General features: G+C 56.9%; 1 protein-coding gene and 1 long non-coding RNA gene across 4 annotated transcripts in view; one reads left to right on the top strand and one right to left on the bottom strand.

The window, feature by feature from the left end:
• Nucleotides 1-2,761: 2,761 nt before the first annotated feature.
• The window catches only part of Gpsm1 (G protein signaling modulator 1), a 31,087-nt gene continuing 15,224 nt past the window's right edge, over nucleotides 2,762-18,624 (top strand). For 2 of the 3 annotated variants that reach the window (XM_004654081.2, XM_004654080.2), the window contains exons 1-9: nucleotides 3,146-3,239; nucleotides 12,327-12,548; nucleotides 13,312-13,447; nucleotides 14,445-14,587; nucleotides 14,975-15,098; nucleotides 15,307-15,422; nucleotides 15,932-16,087; nucleotides 17,384-17,492; nucleotides 18,380-18,503. In XM_004654081.2, coding sequence (XP_004654138.1) covers nucleotides 3,172-3,239; nucleotides 12,327-12,548; nucleotides 13,312-13,447; nucleotides 14,445-14,587; nucleotides 14,975-15,098; nucleotides 15,307-15,422; nucleotides 15,932-16,087; nucleotides 17,384-17,492; nucleotides 18,380-18,503 — 1,198 coding nt within the window. In that variant the 5' untranslated portion in view covers nucleotides 3,146-3,171. Of the gene's footprint in view, nucleotides 2,869-3,145; nucleotides 3,240-12,326; nucleotides 12,549-13,311; nucleotides 13,448-14,444; nucleotides 14,588-14,974; nucleotides 15,099-15,306; nucleotides 15,423-15,931; nucleotides 16,088-17,383; nucleotides 17,493-18,379; nucleotides 18,504-18,624 lie in introns of those variants that run through there. The other variant, XM_045139233.1, reaches the window with a different exon arrangement.
• On the bottom strand, nucleotides 3,382-8,399 carry LOC123456364. The gene is made up of 4 exons (XR_006634491.1): nucleotides 8,287-8,399; nucleotides 7,564-7,686; nucleotides 7,219-7,382; nucleotides 3,382-3,863 (listed from the first exon to the last, which is right to left on the bottom strand). It is a non-coding gene; the product is annotated as an uncharacterized LOC123456364 (long non-coding RNA).

The raw sequence follows: 18,624 nt of genomic DNA, 5'->3' as shown, positions 1-18,624 counted from the left end.
TCAGATCATTTCCTTCCCAGTTTCCTGCGGGCGATATGTGGTGAGTCTGTATGCCCACGTGCCACCCCAGTCTCTAGGGCTTTGAAGCCCCGAGGAAAGAAAATAACAACGGATGCCACCATCACGGGGTGCTCAGGAAGCGGAGAGGGACACAGACCCTCATCTTTTGGAGAAGAAATCTTTGCTCAGGCCAATAAGCTTATCTGGAATCCCCATTAAAACCCAGCGTGCTTTCTACAGGTATGCTGGCTCCCTCCATCTTCCTCTCCCCAACCTGGCTGTCACCCCCACCACGGCCCCCACTGCCTGCCTCTTCAAAGCCCCGGCTTCCTTGCTCAGGGCCCTGCCAACTGTCCTGCTGTCATCTCTCACATAGGCCCAGGACAGTCCAAGCAGGTGACCTTGGGTGAGTCACCGCTGCCTCCTTGTGCATGCCACTGAGCATCTAGTGAGCACAGGCAGATGTGTGGCAGGTGGCCACAGGGAGTCAGCTAGTGATGTAGAAGTGACTGGAGCTGACAGAGACCCCTGGGCACTCACCTGACATGAGGAGGTGGAGCCAGAGGCCCGTCATCTACCCTCGCCCAGCTGTCAGTGGAGCAGCCGCTGGTTGCACTCAGTGGGAAATTAGTTTCCTTCTGTCGAATGCCCTGCTGGGAATCAGGACCACTAGGGATGGGAGGGGGGTATTCCTGGCCTCCTGGGGGAGTACTGTATCAGGCTGGGCACCATGCCCACATGACTTTACAAGCGGAATGTAACCAGGTGCTCAGCTGTGCACAGGCATGGAGTCCCGGGCAGTCGGGAGAGGGAATCTCCCAGCCCAGGTTGAGCAGAATCTCAGGGAGGCAGGCAAGGATGGTAGATTGGTACCCCAGTGCCTTCTCCTGCCCCAGACCTGCCATGCCCCCTTCCTCCTAAGCATGACCTACGTCTGGCCTGCCACTTGGTACGTCAAACTGGAAGGGCTCCTCTCAGATTCTCGTGCTGGGAGACAGTTGGGCCCCTGTGTGGGAGAAGCCACTTCTTATATTGGTGGGGCACATGCCACCACCCACCCCAGGAGCGACTACAGAGGCCACCTGGCCCGGCGCCACTGTGGGGGTCCCATAACATCAGCAGCAATCAGTGTGGGTGTCAGCATTACACAAGCCCTGAGTCTCACAGGCCCCCTCTCCTGCAGGACAGGTTGTTGGTCCATTTGCAAGTGACAAAACTGAGGATCAGAGAGAGAGAGAGAGAAAGCAGCTTATGTTAGGTCACACAGTAGTGGGGTCAGGGTAGCTCTGAGCCTTAAACCTAACTTGGAGCCTGAGCCCTTGATTAGATTGCCTTGAATTCCCAGACAGCTATGACAGAAATTTGGATTCTCCCGGGCCCAGGACAAAAGCACTCATTTCCCAGTCTCAAGTAAAGAGGAATTTCCCCTCCAGCAAAACTGCTGGAGCCCCACACAGTCTCCCTATACTCCAGCAACTTGTCACGCCCCTTCTGAAGCTTCTAGACCAGGCCCTACCAAAGCAGGGGCCCCCCCGGGGTGGGGAGCTTGCCGAACCGCTGTGGGGCTGTATGCCTCCTGAAGGCAGCAGCGAATGGAACAGGAAGGAACAGGAAGGCTGAGCTCAGCTTGACACAGTCTGCTGGCCTCAGCAGCCCCCTGCCTGCATGTGGTACCCTTTGGAGGCTACCAAGTGGCTCCTGCAGTCCAGAGAGCATTCTCTCTCTCAATCTCTGTCTTTCTGTCTGCCAGCAGCCAGCTTGGAGCTGCGGCAAAGGAGGGTGGTGTCCAGTGAACTGTACCGCCCACCCTGCTCTGGCCAAGCAGGAGCAAGGCCCAGCGCCTGTGGTCTTTGGGGGGGGGGTTGAATTTGGGGAACAGCCATGAGTCTGAGCCGCCTCGCCCCAGGCACAGATGGTTCTCGTTGCCTGCTCCTGTTCTTCCCTAGGAAAACAAACCAGCTCGGAGCCAACAGACTCATTTTTATCTCATGTTTATTTTTGTTGCCATTTTTCTTTGCCTGAAGCCACTGTACTGTGGGCTGCATCTACAGGGTTTGGCTAGGGTGACCTTGGCCTCATCTCCACCCTGGGGCAGCTCTCTGGGAAGAACCCGAGCACAGGAGGAGACACTGCTGAGGACGTAGCCCCCTCGCTCTGATCTGTCCCTGTCCCACAGTGGGTCACGGCCACTTCTCCAGAGGATCCAGATTAAGCTGTGGATGGGCCAGCACAAAGCTAGAAGAAGGTGAGACTCCAGCCAGTCTGGCTGCCCTGGAGCTTCTGGTGAGTCTAGCTGGTGCCCACAGCTACCAGGGTTGGGGGTGAGAGGTGCCAAGTGGACAGAAGGCACTCTGGTGACCCAGAACCAAGGGTGGATGGAGAGGAAGCACCGCAGGGGGCCAGGCCCTTGGCGCCCCGGTAATTCAGAGGAGGCTAGGCAGTAAAGCATGAGGACCCTACCCCTGGATGGGCCTTCACTCCTCTACCTGCGTGGGACACCAAGGTGGGGACAGTATGGGGTCTGGAGGTGAAAAGCCTGAGGGTGCTGGGGGCTTCTGAGCCCCGCGGCACCACTGCCAGCCGGGCAACCCTTTTTGTCATAAGCATCCCGTATTGTTAGAGGAGATAGAGGGATAATCACATGGCCTGCGCCCAATAGGAGTTGACAAGAGGTGGGGAACACAGGGCCACATCTGTGGCGTGGGGTGGGGGGAGGCGGAGCGCAGGGTCTCAAGGTAGGGGTGTTTAAGAAAGGGGAGGCAGCAGGGTTGCATGAGGAGGGGGATGTCACCCAGCACTGCCCAGTCCAGGCTGCCACCCTCCTGCACTTGACCTCACAGTGGGCGGGGGGGAGCTACACCCCTGGGGGTATGTATATCCAGTGTGCCTTGTCGCCCCGCCCTCGCCCCGCCCTACCCACTCGGCGGAGGGCGGGGCGGCCGCCGTGGTGGCCGGTGGGCGCCGGTGCCCTCTCCTCCCCCCTCCACCAGGCGGCGGTGACATCACGGCTCGGGCGGCGGGAGGGGCGGCGGCCGCCGGCGCACATCACTTCCTCGCGCGGGCGGGCGCGGACGGACGGACGGACGGACGGACGGAGGGACGCGCGGGCCGGCGGGCGTACGACGAGCGGAGGGCGCGGGGCGGCGCTCTCGACCCGCGCGTCCACGACCCATGGCGGGCCCGGCCCCGCCCGCGGCCGACGAGCTCCCGGGTCCGGCCTCCAGGCGCCTCTACTCCAGGTAGTTGGAGGAGAGGGACGTGGACGGGGCTGGCAGGGGCGGGAGGCCGCCGGCCCCGAACAAAGGCTGCGGCGGAGGCGCGCAACGTGGCCGGGGACGCGCCTCTCGGGCTGCGCAGGGTGGTGGTGGTGGTGGCGGCGGTTTTGGGGGGGGGGGATGCTGGGCCCTGAGCCCAGCCCCGAGGCGGCGTGGCTGGGGGTTGGGGTTCCGTCTGCAGCACCCCCCCCCCACCCTTGGGGCCAACCAAGCTTCCCCGGACTGCTGGGTGACCTGGCATGGGCAAAGGGGCTCGCTTGTCAGCAGCTCCCCTCTCAAGCCTGGCACTGCCATGCCTTGGTGCAGCGGGCAGCATGGCCAAGGACCCTGCTGTTAAGGATGGGGCCCTGCGGCTTACGGGTCGGGCCCCAGCCCAGGGGGACCTCGGCTCCGACCAGGTCAGCTGGGTGTGTGCATGCCTACAAAGGCACCTGCCTTCCAGGCAGATAGATTCACAGGTGATGGAGCGGTCTGGCTTCTTGCGTGCCCACGCCCACTGGGGAATGACAGGATGGCTCTACCTCTGGCTGCGTGCCTGCCGGGTGACGGCGACTTCAGCCTGTTGAAGGCGTTCGTCAAGGTGGTGCCCTGTGTGGGTAATGGTCCCCAGTGAGAGCCAGTTGCTGCTATATTGCTCCACTGTCCGACGGAGCTGTATGGGCCTGGGGGCTAGGCAGCGGCAAATTGTCACCGATTGCCTCCGAGGAAGGCCTGGCTCCCTGCAATGAGTTCATGACTACCACTCCGCTACGCCTGAAGGCTGCCCCCAGTGAGGCAGTTACCAGTTAGCCAGGCTCTGCTAGAGGCAAGTGAGGGCTTGGAGGCCTGGGAGGAGGCCTTGCTACATTCGGCCCCCCCTTAACCCCGCTCTGTGCTGATGCTCTCACACAGCTCCCATTGTATCTTGTAAAGGAACAAGACCGAGCACCCCAGCCTGCCTTCTGGGCCTTACCCAGGAGCTGGAGCAAGAGGAGTTTTGCTAGCAGTTGATTCAGGAAACCTGCCCTAAGGGCTTTCTCCCAGTGTATTATAGCATTTGCCTTAGAGTGGGCCACCAGTGAGGGAGGAGGTGACCAAGCTGTGTGTGGAGGGGGTGTGGCCTGCAGTGGCCAGGGTCTCAGCCCTTGAAGACCCTATACAGTGGAACACTGGAGTCCATAGACCGTCAAGTATCCACAGGCTCTGGCTGGAAGCCTGGGGCTTAGTGGAGACATGGCAGGACCAGGCAGAACCCTGTCTCTGGTATGGGGCAGTATCCAGTAATACTCGTTGAGCACCCACCCCCCCAGCCCATCCTGGCATTCCTCCAAGCAGAAATACAAAGTGAGCCCAAGGGGTTGAGCTGGATCCATATTTGGGCTAAGCAGCCATGATGAGCCTTCGCCTGGAGCCTTCCAGGGGGCCTGTAGGCTCTCACTTGGGGTCACGGCCAGGCCTAGACAGCCAGTCTCTGGTTCTGGGAGGCTTTAGGTATAGAGTACTTGTGGCATCCTGTAGCAGGTGGGGGATAGGGGGTGGCTGAGGAGCGGTATTGGCCATCAGGCCACTGAAGCTGGAGGGAATAAGGACTTCTGACCCCTTGTAGCCCCAGAGTGTCCAAGGTGGGGGCAATTGATGGGAGTCCAGAACTGTGGCCGCACGGGCACACGGGTGTCTGGGTGGATGCTGTCCACCTGGTCTGGGCACTCCTTTGACCATTCTGGGGGCTCCTCAGTTAGGTGTGCTCTCTTCTCCATCTACCCGCCCAGGAGCGTCTCCTTGCACAGCAACATCCTGCCCCAGAGAATGGGGGTATTATAAAGTGGGACTAGGTGGCTGAGAAGGGCCGTGAGTGTGCCCCTGAACCCTCCAAGTCCTTAGGTAGAACCTGATTCAGGGAGGCAGCTGGGAGAGATGGGCCAGGGTAGAGCAGCTGTTGCTGAGAACCCAGGTCCTGGGGCTCACAGGGCTCCATGGGTCTCCTTGCCCAGAGCAGGAGCTTCTGAAGGTCTCAAGGAAATGCATGCAGGCCCTGAGTGTGCCTTTCCTGGAGTCCCAACACCTTAGGCCCATAGATAAGGGGGGACTGGAGGGGAGGGGCAGTGGGAGAACCCACCTTAGGGTGATCCTGAAAGAGGTGTAGTGACCACCAGCACCCAAGTGGGGAATCCTCAGGTGTGGGCATGGCTACTTGGCCAAGCCATGCCCTTTCCTTCACTTTGCCATGCCTCCTGATGTCCCTGTCCTAGATACTATCCTTACCTGTCCTGACCCTTGGAGTCCCTGCACATCTGACTCTTGGGATCTTTTCCGAAGCATGGGTGCTCACTTTTCCCCGGGCACCTCAGTATCCCACTCCCATCATGCCCTGGGCCCTCCTCCTTGTTCTCCCTCCCCCTGGCTATTGAAAGAATGTCCCATTGGGCTTCCCTGTAGGGCACACTCAACAGAGCAGGCGAACTAGGGTCTGTTGTGAGCAGAGAGCTCTTGAATCTTGGCTCCAGAGGCCAGCATGTGGCCCTGGAGAGGAGGCAGGTCAAGATTTGGGGAGCGAGGAACCAGGCTGAGGGAGCCAGTGGGACTAAATAAGGCACTGGCTAATGGAGCCAGCTGGTGATGGGCACCGGAGGACACCATGGAGTCTGGGTAAACAGATGGGGTCAGAGGGACATGGGCAGGATGTGGCTGCCCATTGAGGTGTGGTGGTCACCATTAAAGAGATAGTGATTTGGCAGGCAGTGTCCACAACCTGGCTACTAGCAGCCGGCATGCCTAGGCCTCTTTAAGAGGAGCAGCACAGAGCTCCAAGGTCACAGTGTGGAGGTGGGTTAGTTGGGCCTGGTCCCCCAGGAGGAAGGCAGGCAGAGCCTCCCTGCTTGGGGAGGTGGAAGATCAATACAACTGGTCTGTCTGACTAGCCAGGTGGAAAACCCCTGGCAGAAAGTTGTCCATTCCTGAGATTGGGGTTGTGTGGCCCACAGCCCCAGTGAACCACAACTCCAGACCGAGGGTACAATTCCAGGCAGCGCTTGGGAATAGAGGGGCCTTCCACAGACTCCAGCCAGCTCACCTGTGTCTGCCTAGGTGGCTTCAGCCCCTGAGGGCTCCCAGAATACATGGGTACTTAATAGGTGACCTGTGGGCAATACCTTACAGATATGTGAAAGGACAGAGATCTCAGGATCTTCCTCATTCGGTTCAGCCACACCAGGCTAACATGGACGCGAAGAGGGCAGGAGACAGAGGAGAGCAGAGCATAGGAGTGGGGGGAGGGTACCTGAGCACCTAGAGTTGAGGTGAGGGTGCAGGGCCTGGGAATATACACCCATATTCTGCCACTCTTGGCTGAGGTGATGTAGGGGTGGAACCCCTGTGCCCATGGGGTCTTGGGGGAGAGAGCAGGTTGCCTAAGGTCTAGAAGCCCTTCCTGTCCATCCTGGGGTTTCTGTCTGTGCTGAGACCCCAAGGTGATCTCAAGGCAGAGCTCTACCCTGGTTTCCTATCCCTTCCCCTCTGACAGGCTGTGCCTCCCTCCTCCCCTCACATCCCTGGGTCCCATAGCTTCTCAGCCTCGGGAGACCCTCTCCACCCAAAAGTGTACAACTGAAAAGGCATGTGGCCTGGCATTCCCAGGGTAAGGCCAGTACAGTTGGAGGGAGGGATGGTGTCGGGGCAGGTCTATAAGAAGCTACTGGCATTTTGCCCTCGGGCGCTGGATTGGTCCCTACCTTTGCTGCTCTTTCCATAACTAGACATTGACAGCTCTCCTCTGTTCTGGGAGTCCCTCCCTTTGCTCAGTGGTCCACTATTGGCCTCCTGAAGGGGCCAGTGGCTGGCAGGGCAGAGCTGAAAAGGTGACTAAGACCTATAGAAATTTGAGGAAAGTTCCCCCCTATCCTGGAGACAAGCTTCCCAGGCCTTGTGTGTTCCTACGACCTGGCTACATCTAGGACTCCAAGCTCACCTGAATGGTTGAGTGAGGGTAGCAGCAGACAAGGGTCCCACAGGGTAGCAAGGACTCCACGTTCCAAGTCAGTTGAGCCACCCATGTTGGGAACAGGTGCCAGGCAGGCCACAGCAAGCCGGCCCAGGCCGAAGTGGAGTATGAGACAGAGTAAACTCCAGGGCCTGGAAAAAATGGCAGGTGGGGGACAAGCGTCAACCCTGCCCAGAATCCCAGCATTACCCAAGCCCGGGCGGGAGATCCCGGCCATCTGCCAGCCTCTGTTGGCACCAGGGTGGAGCACAGCTGGGCTGGGGGCCTGTGCACGCACCTGTCTTTCTTTTCTCCCACCAACATTGCCAGTACCTGCTATATGCAGCCTTTGTCCTCCTGAAAGTCCTGGATCTGAGTCGGCCATGCATCAAAGTTCACCCAGGGCTTGGCGGTGTGTGAGACCTGGGTTTGGCTCCATGCTTTTTGCCCAACCCCCTGAGAAGAAATAAGAGGACAGCAGAGGATTACCTCGGGTGCCCCCCCCGCCCCCCCCCCATTAGCTCATCCAGCCACCCTCTGAGCTGCCCCTGATCCCTTGATCCACGTCACGTCATGTGTGAGAAGGGAGGTGGCCCCTAGAGAGCCTGGGGTCGGCCTGTCCCTTGGAACCACGGCTGCTAGGGGGGACGCTAGAGCCCCGTGATGCCGGCTCCTGCCTTGGAGGGCCAGCCTCTGGCCCTGAGCCTGGCAGAGAAGGCAGTATGCAAGGTAGTGTACGGTGCCCCTCGGCCCCGCCCCCTGCTGCTGCCTGTGGGCCTGGAGCTGTGGCTGTATGTGCAGAAGATGCGCAACCTACAGAGGAAGAGGTGCGGCCGGGTGGACACTGGGCTTCGGGGGTGGGTGGCCTGGCTGGGGGGGGTGCGGGTGTGAGCTGGGTATCTTTGGATAGAGGAGGAGCAGGCCTCTCCTGATGGCTACCTCTACTGTGGCCTGAGTCAGATCTCCCCTCTTAAGGTCGAGTGGCCACACACATCCCCTCCCCCCCACCCCCCAGGCACATTGTTCCAGGACTTTTCCCACAGGTCCTTCCCTTACCTATGCTCTGAGCTGATGCCAAATGTCTGGGTCAAAATAGTGATGAGGAGCAGCAGTTTACGGACAGCAACAGCCGTCCATATCACAGACCTCAGGTGCTCCCTACGGTCACCTAGAAAGACAGTAGCATTGAGCCACGGCAGGCCGTTCAGCCAACGGCTGGGTAGGGACAAACAAGCCTTAATTAAGAAGCCAGAGCATGGCACTGGCCGGGGGAAAACGATCTTATGGCCAGTTGCCACGGTAACCACGGGGTTGCTGTGGCCAACGTGGCATCCAGTGGCCTTTCCCAGAGGACCTGGTAAGGTGGCTGCCAAAGGGAGCCTGGTAGGTGTGGGTGAGGGCTCCTGGCATGCTGGGGTAGGCAAGCAACCCACAGGGGGCCTGGCTTCCTGGTCTCAAAGACATGTCCCTGACCTTTGCTCCTGAAAGGCCACATGGCTCTGCTGGTCCCTGAGGAAGGCAGGGAGGTGGTGGGATCCCTGTTGAGACCAGGAGCCTGGTCCCCCATAGATCACACTGACCAGGATGTTGAGTATGAGAGACCAGCTCTTCCTGATGTCGTCCTGACGATAGTGTTTTACCATGAAGATGTCATGCCCTAGCCTTATTATTATTATTATTCCTTTTTCTTCTTCTTCCTTCTTCTCCTTTTTAATATTTATTTGCCAGCAGAGAGAGATAGGAGGCAAAATGGGTGCTCCAGGGCCTCCAGCCACTGCAAACCAACTCCAGATGCATGCACCACTTTGTGCATCTGGCTTACATGGGTCCTAGGATATTAAACCTGTGTCCTTGGCTTTGCAGGCAAGCGCCTCAACCGCTAAGCAATCTCTCCAGCCCTCCTCCCACCTTTGATGATACAGGGCTTTTTGTTTTTGCTGCTATGTGCACTGGCTGGAAATGTTGGGATGCACCTGGCTCTGCTTTTCGTTGCTGTGGGGGCATTAGGATCACAGACACACACATTGCTTTACTTAATGGATGGAAGTCAGGCTGACAGGCTTGCAACCAAGCGCTTTTAACCACTGATCCATATCCCCAACCCCATCCAAGAGGATAATTCTAAAGTCTGTATCAGCCACTCTTTTTTTTTTTCCTTTGGTTTCCGGGATAGGGTCTCTCACTCTAGCTCAGGCTGACCTGAAATTCACTGTGTTGTCTCAGGGTGGCCTCAGACTAACAGAGATTCTCTCCTCCTACCTCTGCCTCCCAAGTGCTGGGATTAAAGGCATGTGCCATCACGCCCAGCTCAGCCACTCTTGCATCCCAAAGTGCTGGCCCTCCTCTGTGCCCTGAGAATGGGTCAGTAACTCAGAGCAATGGCTGGGAGAGGTGTGTCAAGGACAATTTCTCCAACTTTTATTTTTATTTTTTGTTTTTTCAAGGTAGGGTCTCGCTCTAGCTCAGGCTGACCTGGAATTCACTATGTAGTCTCAGGGTGGCCTCAAATTCACAGCAATCCTCCTACCTCTGCCTCCCAAGTGCTGGGATTAAAGGTATGTGCCACCACGCCCAGCTTTTTTTTTTTTAATTTTTTTTTCTCCACCATTTTAACCAACGGTCCTTTAACACAAACTACAGTGCCACCCCAATTAACTGTGTTCCTGTGTTATCAAGAAAATGGGCAGCTTGGACCAGAGTGAGACCCTACCTCGAAAAACCAAAAAAAAAAAAAAAGAAAGAAAGAAAATGGGGCATTTTGAACTTTCTCAAGGTAGCAGGTGTCATGTGAACAGATGGTAGAGATAATGGACTCCTGAGAAGTTGGCCCAAGCACCCTCACTCCTACGCCATGAACTCTGTGCTGGGAAGGTCTTGATTTTGCTGTGCTTAGCCGCTAGCCCAGTCAGTCAACACCCTGGAGACCCAGGCCACAGAGCCTGATCTTGACATCACCCAAGCCCCCCAACTCCAGACGGGACCCTTTCTATAGTGCGGTCCCTACCCTCAAAGCCATCACCATTGTCCTCCTGCAGAGGCTTCACCAGGGAGAGGAGAGGTGAGTTCTTAGGACAGATGGGCAGGAACATGGCCTATGCTATTCAGATTCCTGAGACCCACTGCTCTGCTCCAGGCCAATCCTAAATTTCCCAGACATTTACTATCCATCTAGTTTACCACAAGCCTATGGTGGGCCTAGCCAGTGCCCTGGCTCAGCAGGTGCCGCTCTCTGGGGCCAGGGTTTCTTTCTCCTTCTGCTTGCCGCAAGGAGGCTGTGGGGGAGGTGTGGCACTCAGTCTAGGCGCCACCTACCAGGGACGAGGCCAAAGGGGTGGGGACACAACTGGAAAGACAGCTCATTGGTTAAGGCGCTTACCGCTGAGGCTGAGGCAGGAGGACTGCTTGTGCCTGGGGAGCGTAGGGAGAACCCAACTTAAAAACAGAAAATGGAGAGATGGCTTAGCGGTTAAGGCGCTTGCCTGCAAAGCCAAAGGATCCCGGTTCGATTCTCAAGGACCCACATAAGCCAGATGCACAAGGGGGCACGTGCATCTGGAGTTCATTTGCATTGGCTGGAGGCCCTGCTCCCCCTCTGCTCTGTATCTCTGTCTATTTCAAGTAAATAAGTGATATATTATTTTTTTTAATGGCGAGAAAATGACAGATTGACCTGCCACTAGAGCAAGGCCCCCTTCTCCAGGTCCCCACTCAGTGGAGCCGGGCAGTGCTCCCATCTGCTTCTTCCCATCCCTCATCTCCTCTTTCAGGAGGTGAGACGACTCACCTCCCTAAGCTGTGAACCCACCCCGGGTAGCAGTGCCATTGCTTAAGGCCCACGTGGCATTCAAAGCAGAACCGAGGAGGGTGAGGCTTTGAGGGACGAGTTCCAGCCTGGGACACTTTAGCAGGAAGGGACAGAGCCAGGCAGCCTGGCCTGGTAATTCTGGTACCTGTCCCCTTTCCTGACAGCTCATCCAGAGTCTTGGGGCCAGCTGGGTCTTTCTGCGAGCAGGCCCCAGTGGGGAGGGTGAGCTGGACATAGGAACTGTAGGGAGTCCACAGGGGCTTAGCTAGCAGAGCCTCCAGCCATCGTGTTGGCTCTCACCAAGGGTCCTGGGCACTTGGACGAGGGTGCAGTTCCTGGGTCAGAAGCTGGAACCGTTTTGCGTGAGGCTGGGATATGGTGCCATCCACTTCCTTAGCTGTCTCTGAGGAGAGCCCTGGAAGCCCATGGTGCCAATGAAATATGTTTTATTATTTTTTTTCCTGGTAACCTAGCTTGTGTCTTTTTTTTTTTTAAGGTAGGGTCTTACTCTAGCCCAGGCTGACCTGAAATTCACTATGTGATATCAGGGTGGCCTCGAACTCACGGAGATCCTCCTACCTCTGCCTCCCGAGTGCTGGGATTAAAGGCGTGCACCACCACGCCTGGCTCGCTTGTGTCAATTTAATGAAGTCCAATCAAAGACCCTAGAAGGGTGGAGGGAACTTTTTCACACTGCTACAGATTGAGAGTTCCAGTGGAAGGGGATTTTATAGGTAACTAATTTATACCTTTGCAAATTTATTCCTTGGTCAGCTTCTTAGTGAAACTTCTAGTTTCTAAAGTGTTTACCTCTTTGGGTCCAGTCCTAAAAAGTCTAGGAATAGATGATCTGATCTGGGTGAGGTCTTCACATAGCTCTCCCTGTGTCCTTGGTGGGGATGAGAGGATCTCTAGGGGCTTCTCAGGAGCAACAGGTGCCTGGTGCCCTCAGCCCCTGCCCCTGGGATGTGGGGGCAGGTGGCATATGGAGGCTGCTTCTGTTCCCTAGAGCGCATCTCAGGTACCACAGCCTGAGGTTCTCCTGGTCCTCTGGACTCTAGTTCCCATCCGGGCATTGTGCTTGGGCCCTGGCGACAAGAGGCAGACACTGAGGTATTGGGTCATGCAGGTATGCTGACCTGGGGCACCCTTGGGCCCAGTACTTGCTGTAAGGTATGAATCTCCCCGTGAGCGAAGCTGTGATGTGGGTGAAAGCCTTCGAGGAATGTCCTCCCTGGCGTGGCCACAGAGTCTCCAGGGGGGTAGGCTGTGACATCCCTTCTCTGCTCAGGATGGAGGCCTCGTGTCTGGAGCTGGCTCTGGAAGGTGAGCGGCTATGCAAGGCAGGCGACTTCAAGGCAGGTGTGGCCTTCTTCGAGGCCGCCGTTCAGGTGGGCACAGAGGACCTGAAGACGCTGAGTGCCATCTATAGCCAGCTGGGTAATGCCTACTTCTACCTGAAGGAGTATGCCCGCGCTCTGCAGTTCCACAAACATGACCTGCTGCTGGCACGGTGAGCCATGTGGGAAGGAGGCTGATGCCAGTGTGGCCTGGTGGCCAGGTGGGCACTGCTCAGCTCCCAGGAAGGGAAGAGAGGAAGTTGTCATACAAGCTCTTGGAACCCAAGGGAGCCTGGCAAGTAGCCCTGGCCTGGGATAGGAAAGGAAACCAGCCCCCTAGGAGTCTGTGTTCAAACAGGCACGTGTCTGTCTGTGTGGGGTGTGGCAGTTCCCATGTATGAGCATGTGTCCCTGCAGCTGGCTCCCTCTGTGACTGTCTTCCCGAGCGTGTGACTCTCAACACCTCCATAGGTATTCCCTTGCCCTGGCTTTAAGCCCCACCCCAGGAGCTCCCCATTCTGGTTGCAAGCCCCATCCTCTGCATGGCCTTCCTCCTGCCAAGGCCTTGTCTCTCCCAATCCGGAGTATCTCCAGTATGGCTCAGCTTCTGGCTCTTTGTACTATGCTGTGTCCTGTAGGGCCCTTCCTGTGCCCTGTGATCTCCTCAGCCACCCTGACCTCCTAGATGGGGGACAGCGTTCCCATAGCCATGCCGTCACTGGCCTACTCCAATTGCCATGGAATCCCCCGGTCCCATTCTCAGCGCTCAGACCAGAGCTGGGGCCGGCAGCGTGGCGGGGGGCAGACTGCATGAATGGGTGGCGTCAACTGTCCGCTCGCTGCCAGGCCCTCCAACTGCCAGGTGTCTCCGGCCTCTTGCTTCGCTCAGGGCCCAGCCGGCTCCTGTCCTGGATCTCACTCCTTCCTGCCTTCTAGGACCATTGGTGACCGCATGGGGGAGGCCAAGGCCAGCGGGAACCTGGGCAACACACTCAAGGTCCTGGGCCGGTTCGACGAGGCTGTTGTCTGCTGCCAGCGGCACCTGGACATTGCCCAGGAGCAGGGGGACAAGGTAGGTGGCTGGCTCAGGAGCAAGGGGCAAAGGTAGGTGGTTGACCTTCTGAAGCCCTTTGTCCTTCCTGTACCTGTCGGGATTGTTTTTATTTTATTTTATTTTTTTCATGTGTTTATATATTTTATTTTTGAGGTAGGGTCTCACTCTAGCTAAAGCTGGCCTAGAATTTACTATGTAGTCTCAGGGTGGCCTTGAACTCATGACTATCCTCCTACCTCTGCTTTCTAAAGTACTGGCATCAAAGGCATGCACCACCATGCCTGGCTCCTTCAAGTTTTTATTTTTTTATTTATTTTCTCAATTTTTTTTTAAATATACTTTTTTTTAAGTATTTATTTATTTATTTGAGAGCAACAGACACAGAGAGAAAGACAGATAGAGGGAGAGAGAGAATGGGCGCGCCAGGGCTTCCAGCCACTGCAAACGAACTCCAGACGCATGCGCCCCCTTGTGCATCTGGCTAACGTGGGACCTGGGGAACTGAGCCTCGAACCGAGGTCCATAGGCTTCACAGGCGAGCACTTAACCGCTAAGCCATCTCTCCAGCCCTATTTTCTCAATTTTTATTAACATTTTCCATGATTATAAAAAATATCCCATGGTAATACCCTCCTTCCTCCACCCCCCCGCCGTATTTTATTTATTTATTTTTTTGAGGCAAAGTCTCACTCACTGTAGCCTAGTCTGCCCTCAAACTCCTGGTGATCCTCATACCTCAGCCTCCTGAGTTCTGGGATTAAAGGCTTGTGCCTCCACTCCTGGCTCCTGCTGGGCCTCTTACCCTTGAGTATTAATTAGTTGACAGAGCCTAGGGCCTGACAGCGAGGGGTGGATCTAAGATCCCCCCCCCCCCCCCCGCAGCCTTCCCTGAAGACCTAAAACAGAAAGGGTGGTAGGTGGGAAAAAGGCATACATAGCCTCTGCACGCGCACCTTGGGGTGGGGCTCTCTGCGAGGCTGTGGAGCACATCCCCACACCTCGCTGCCGCCTACAGGTTGGGGAGGCAAGAGCCCTCTACAACATTGGCAATGTGTACCACGCCAAGGGCAAGCAACTGTCTTGGAATACCGCGCAGGACCCTGGGCACTTGCCACCTGATGTGCGCGAGACGCTGCGCAAGGCATCTGAGTTCTACGAGTGAGTGGGGTGGGCCAGGGCCACCAAGCGGGGCTTGGGCTTGTGCAGACATTCCCACGTTCCACATGCACTCCCCGAGCCCACGTGTGCCAGGTGAGGGATTGTACAGTAGCCCCGGGCACAACCCCCCCCCCACCTAGCCCTTCCACTTTCCAATTGCCCTCACCCACAAAGCCCCCACACCCACCTGTCAGGTGCTGGTGGGACTACCAAGCCCCCAGCCCTGAAGCTCACATGATGCCAGAGTCAAAGAACCTGCCCTGAGCAAGCCTCCCTGTTTCCATGGAACACCCCCAAGAGGGCCTCACAGGACCTTTCAGTATGGGAAGGATGTGGCCACTTCCCTGGTGCTGAGAGGGACGTGGCTCACACAGATTTGGCCTCTAGGAGGAACCTATCCCTGGTGAAGGAGCTGGGCGACCGGGCAGCCCAAGGCCGGGCCTACGGTAACCTGGGTAACACCCACTATCTGTTGGGGAACTTCACGGAGGCTACAACCTTCCACAAGGAGGTGGGTACTGGACAGGTCCCGGGCAGGAGCAAGGCAGCAGGAGAGCTCTATTGACCCACTGGCTTCCTCTGCATTTGATCCTGTGATTTCCGTCTGCTGTCCTGGACACAGACATTGGACCAGTGCCCCAGGCAGAGAGGCAGCCCGGGTTAATGCGCCTCAGGGTCCAAGGCTGTGCGGTGATCCCTGGGTTTGGGTCTGTCCACAGCGCCTGGCCATTGCCAAGGAGTTTGGAGACAAGGCAGCCGAGAGGAGAGCCTACAGCAACCTGGGCAATGCCCACATCTTCCTGGGGCGCTTCGACGTGGCTGCTGAGTACTATAAGTAAGCAGCCCCTGCCCTGGACACCAGGCCACTGAAGTTCTTACCCCATGGTGAAGGGTGTGACCACTCAGCCTCCCGGGGAGCCAGGCAGAGTCCCCAGGCTGCCTCTTCCTGACTTCAGGTAGACTTAAGGCTTCAGGTCAGCTGCTCAGTGGCCCGAGTAGCGGCCACCAGGTGGAGCAGAGGCCTCAGGACCAGGCCGTGTCACAAGTCCTACCTGCCCATCTCGGGGTCCGAGCCATAAGCATTGCATCCTGGGTCCCCTGTGGAGGAGCACTGGAGCAGGCGGGTTAGTGACCTAGCAACTCTCAAGAGCGGAAGTAGGGGAGTGGCCTCTCCTCCCCAGTGGCTCGGGATAAGCATTAGGGCCACCTGAGGTTGGGGGGGGGGGGCGCATAGACACCCTTGGTGGGATCCCAGGCTGGAAACCACAGCATTGTCTTCTCCAGCCAAGGGAGACCCCAGCGCCCCCACCCCCCCATGGGGACTGACCCTTCTCCTCTGCACAGGAAGACACTGCAGCTGTCCCGACAGCTCAGAGATCAGGCAGTGGAGGCGCAGGCCTGCTACAGCTTGGGCAACACCTACACGCTGCTGCAGGACTACGAGCGCGCCGCCGAGTACCACCTGAGGCACCTGGCCATCGCCCAAGAGCTGGCTGACAGGTGTGTGGGCATGGGTGGCAGCTGGGCCGGAAGAGGGCTGGGTTGTCGTGGCTGAGATGAGGTGTCTGCAGTGGGCACCCCTTGCTCCCCTACTGAACCGCTTGCTGCATGGCTAAACGGGCTGGCTGAGAAGCCTCCGTCTACCCTCAGTGAGAGATGCTGGAAGCTAGAGAGTAGGGTGGGGGCTCACAGAATCCCTAGGTAGGAGCTGGGGTCTTTGCTGGTTATCCAGGCCAGTGTCCCTCTCGCCCTTGTAGATAGATAGATAGATAGGTAGATAGATAGATAGATAGATAGATAGATAGATAGATAGATAGATAGATAGATAGATAGAATGACTATGTATATATGTATCTATATTTATATGTATATCTCATGTCCCTGGCAGCCCTGCATGCAAGTTTCTATGGAGGTAGTGGCCGCATAGCTGCATGGATGGGCTAGATGCCACATTTTGGAATGGTTAACGTTAGCTTGCCTGCATTTCAGAGCTGTTGAAAACTAAAGGGCTGAGAGGGATAGAGGGATGGCTCAGTTTGTTAAAGGCACTTTCTTCAGAATAAAGCGGTGGGGTGGGGTGAACCTCAGGGGAGGTTGCCACTCCAGCCACAAGGGGGCAGGCCAGGCCTTTAGTCGGGCACCCAGGCACCTTGCTCTGATCCAACTGATTGCTGTGTCGCACACTTGGGGTCTTTTCGTTTTTTTCAAGGAGAGTCTCGTTCTAGCCCAGGCTGACCTAGAATTCATTATGTAGTGTCCGGGGGCGGGGAGGGGCCTCGAACTCACAGCAATCCTCCTACCTCTGTCTCCCTGGTGAATTCTTCATCATCATCATTATTATTTGTAAGGAGAGAAAGAATGAATATGAATGAGCACACCAGGACCTCTTGCCATTGCAAATGAACTCCAGATACTCCAGAACTTTGTGCCTGTGACTTTGCATGGGTACTGGGGATTTGTACCTGGGCCCTCAGGCTTCACAAGCAAGCGCCTTAACAAATAAGCCCTCTCTCCAGTTCCCATTTGGGTTCTTTGAGTTAGCGCTCTCAGCCAGAAAGAACGAGAGAGCAGCTGCTTGGTGCTTCTCCTTGGAGATGGCTGATAACCACTTATGCCAGGGCCAGGGGTGTTAGGTCCCAAAAGCCAAAGAGTGCTGATCTGTCACCTGAGAGACATGTGCCAAGTGTTGGGGCTTCTTGGGTCTGGGGATGCCAAAGTGACCCACACCACTGTTTAGGGACTTAGGGTGATAGGCAAGACAAGAAGAGCAGGCGTGGACTGTTTCCCTCTGTGCAGGGTGGGTGAGGGCCGGGCGTGCTGGAGCCTGGGGAACGCCTACGTGTCCATGGGGAGCCCGGCACAAGCCCTGACCTTCGCCAAGAAGCACCTGCAGATCTCCCAGGAGGTGAGCCAAGCCACACCCTCAGGTCCTCCCCTGGGTGCCTCTGTGTATCATCCGGGGTTGCCCCTGCTGTCCAGAGAGGCCAGTTCCTGCTCAACTGTACTGCAGGAGCCAGGGGGTCAATGGAAGGAGCAAAGACTTGTTTTCTGCCTCTAGAGTGCTCATCTGTTTCCATGTGGGGAGACCCATGACTCTAGCCCGCTTTCCTTATCCCCACATGGAATGGGGACCTCCCAGAGGCAGCCCAGGGCACAATAGTCCTACCACCTTCCCTAGACATCTGAGCTAGACACCTCCCTGAGAAGCCAAGCCTTCCTCTCCCGTGGGCCCCTTCAGCTGTGGACAGTGCAGGGCATCTGGGGAACCCTGGCCTTCCCCAGCTATGAGGATGGACCTAGCACTCCCATGACACCAAGAGAAGCCTCATGGGCATTCAGGTGTGGTGGGGAAGGACAGAAAGGCAGAGGCCCTGTCTGGAGACTCCTTCACTGAGTTGTCAGCCCCAAGTTGCCCTGAGCACAGGTATAAGGTCCCTGTGCTGGGAACCCAAAACTAGTGAGGCCTAAGGGGAGATGGGCTCCTGGGGCTGACACAGCTATACCCCAGGACAGGAATCCAGACCACCCACCCAAAGGTGCTAGAGAAGGAAGGCTCCACACTATACAGGACCAGGCTGCCCAAGACTTAGAGCACTTCTGGGTTAGACTAGGGGCTCTTGAGGATACCCTGGGACAGACCCCCCCCCAAGATTCTACCTCGAGAAGTGAGACATGGTCCCCTTCGAGACTCATAAAGTCATTGGCCAAGGATGGGGTCCTGGATCATCTCCAATCCTTTGGGAGCAAATCCCACAACCTCACTGGCCCACTCTCCTGCCCTTGCTCACGCAGATCGGGGACCGCAATGGCGAGCTCACAGCCCGCATGAACATCGCGCAGCTACAGCTGGCTCTGGGCAGGCTGACCAGCCCAGCAGCCGCAGAGAAGCCAGACCTGGCTGGCTATGAGGCTCAAGGTGAGTCCATGGGACTAAGAATTGGGGCTGGCTTCATCATGAGCTCCAAGATACAATTAGGGCCGCACCTGGCCAGAGGTATGGCAGGAAGGATGCCCAGGGATAGGAGAGGATGAAACAC

The sequence above is a fragment of the Jaculus jaculus genome, chromosome 1 (assembly GCF_020740685.1).
Source record: "Jaculus jaculus isolate mJacJac1 chromosome 1, mJacJac1.mat.Y.cur, whole genome shotgun sequence".
In the NCBI taxonomy this organism is placed as follows: Eukaryota; Metazoa; Chordata; class Mammalia; order Rodentia; family Dipodidae; genus Jaculus; species Jaculus jaculus.
Note: the sequence above shows the minus strand (reverse complement) of the source record. Positions and strands in the feature narration are given on the sequence as shown.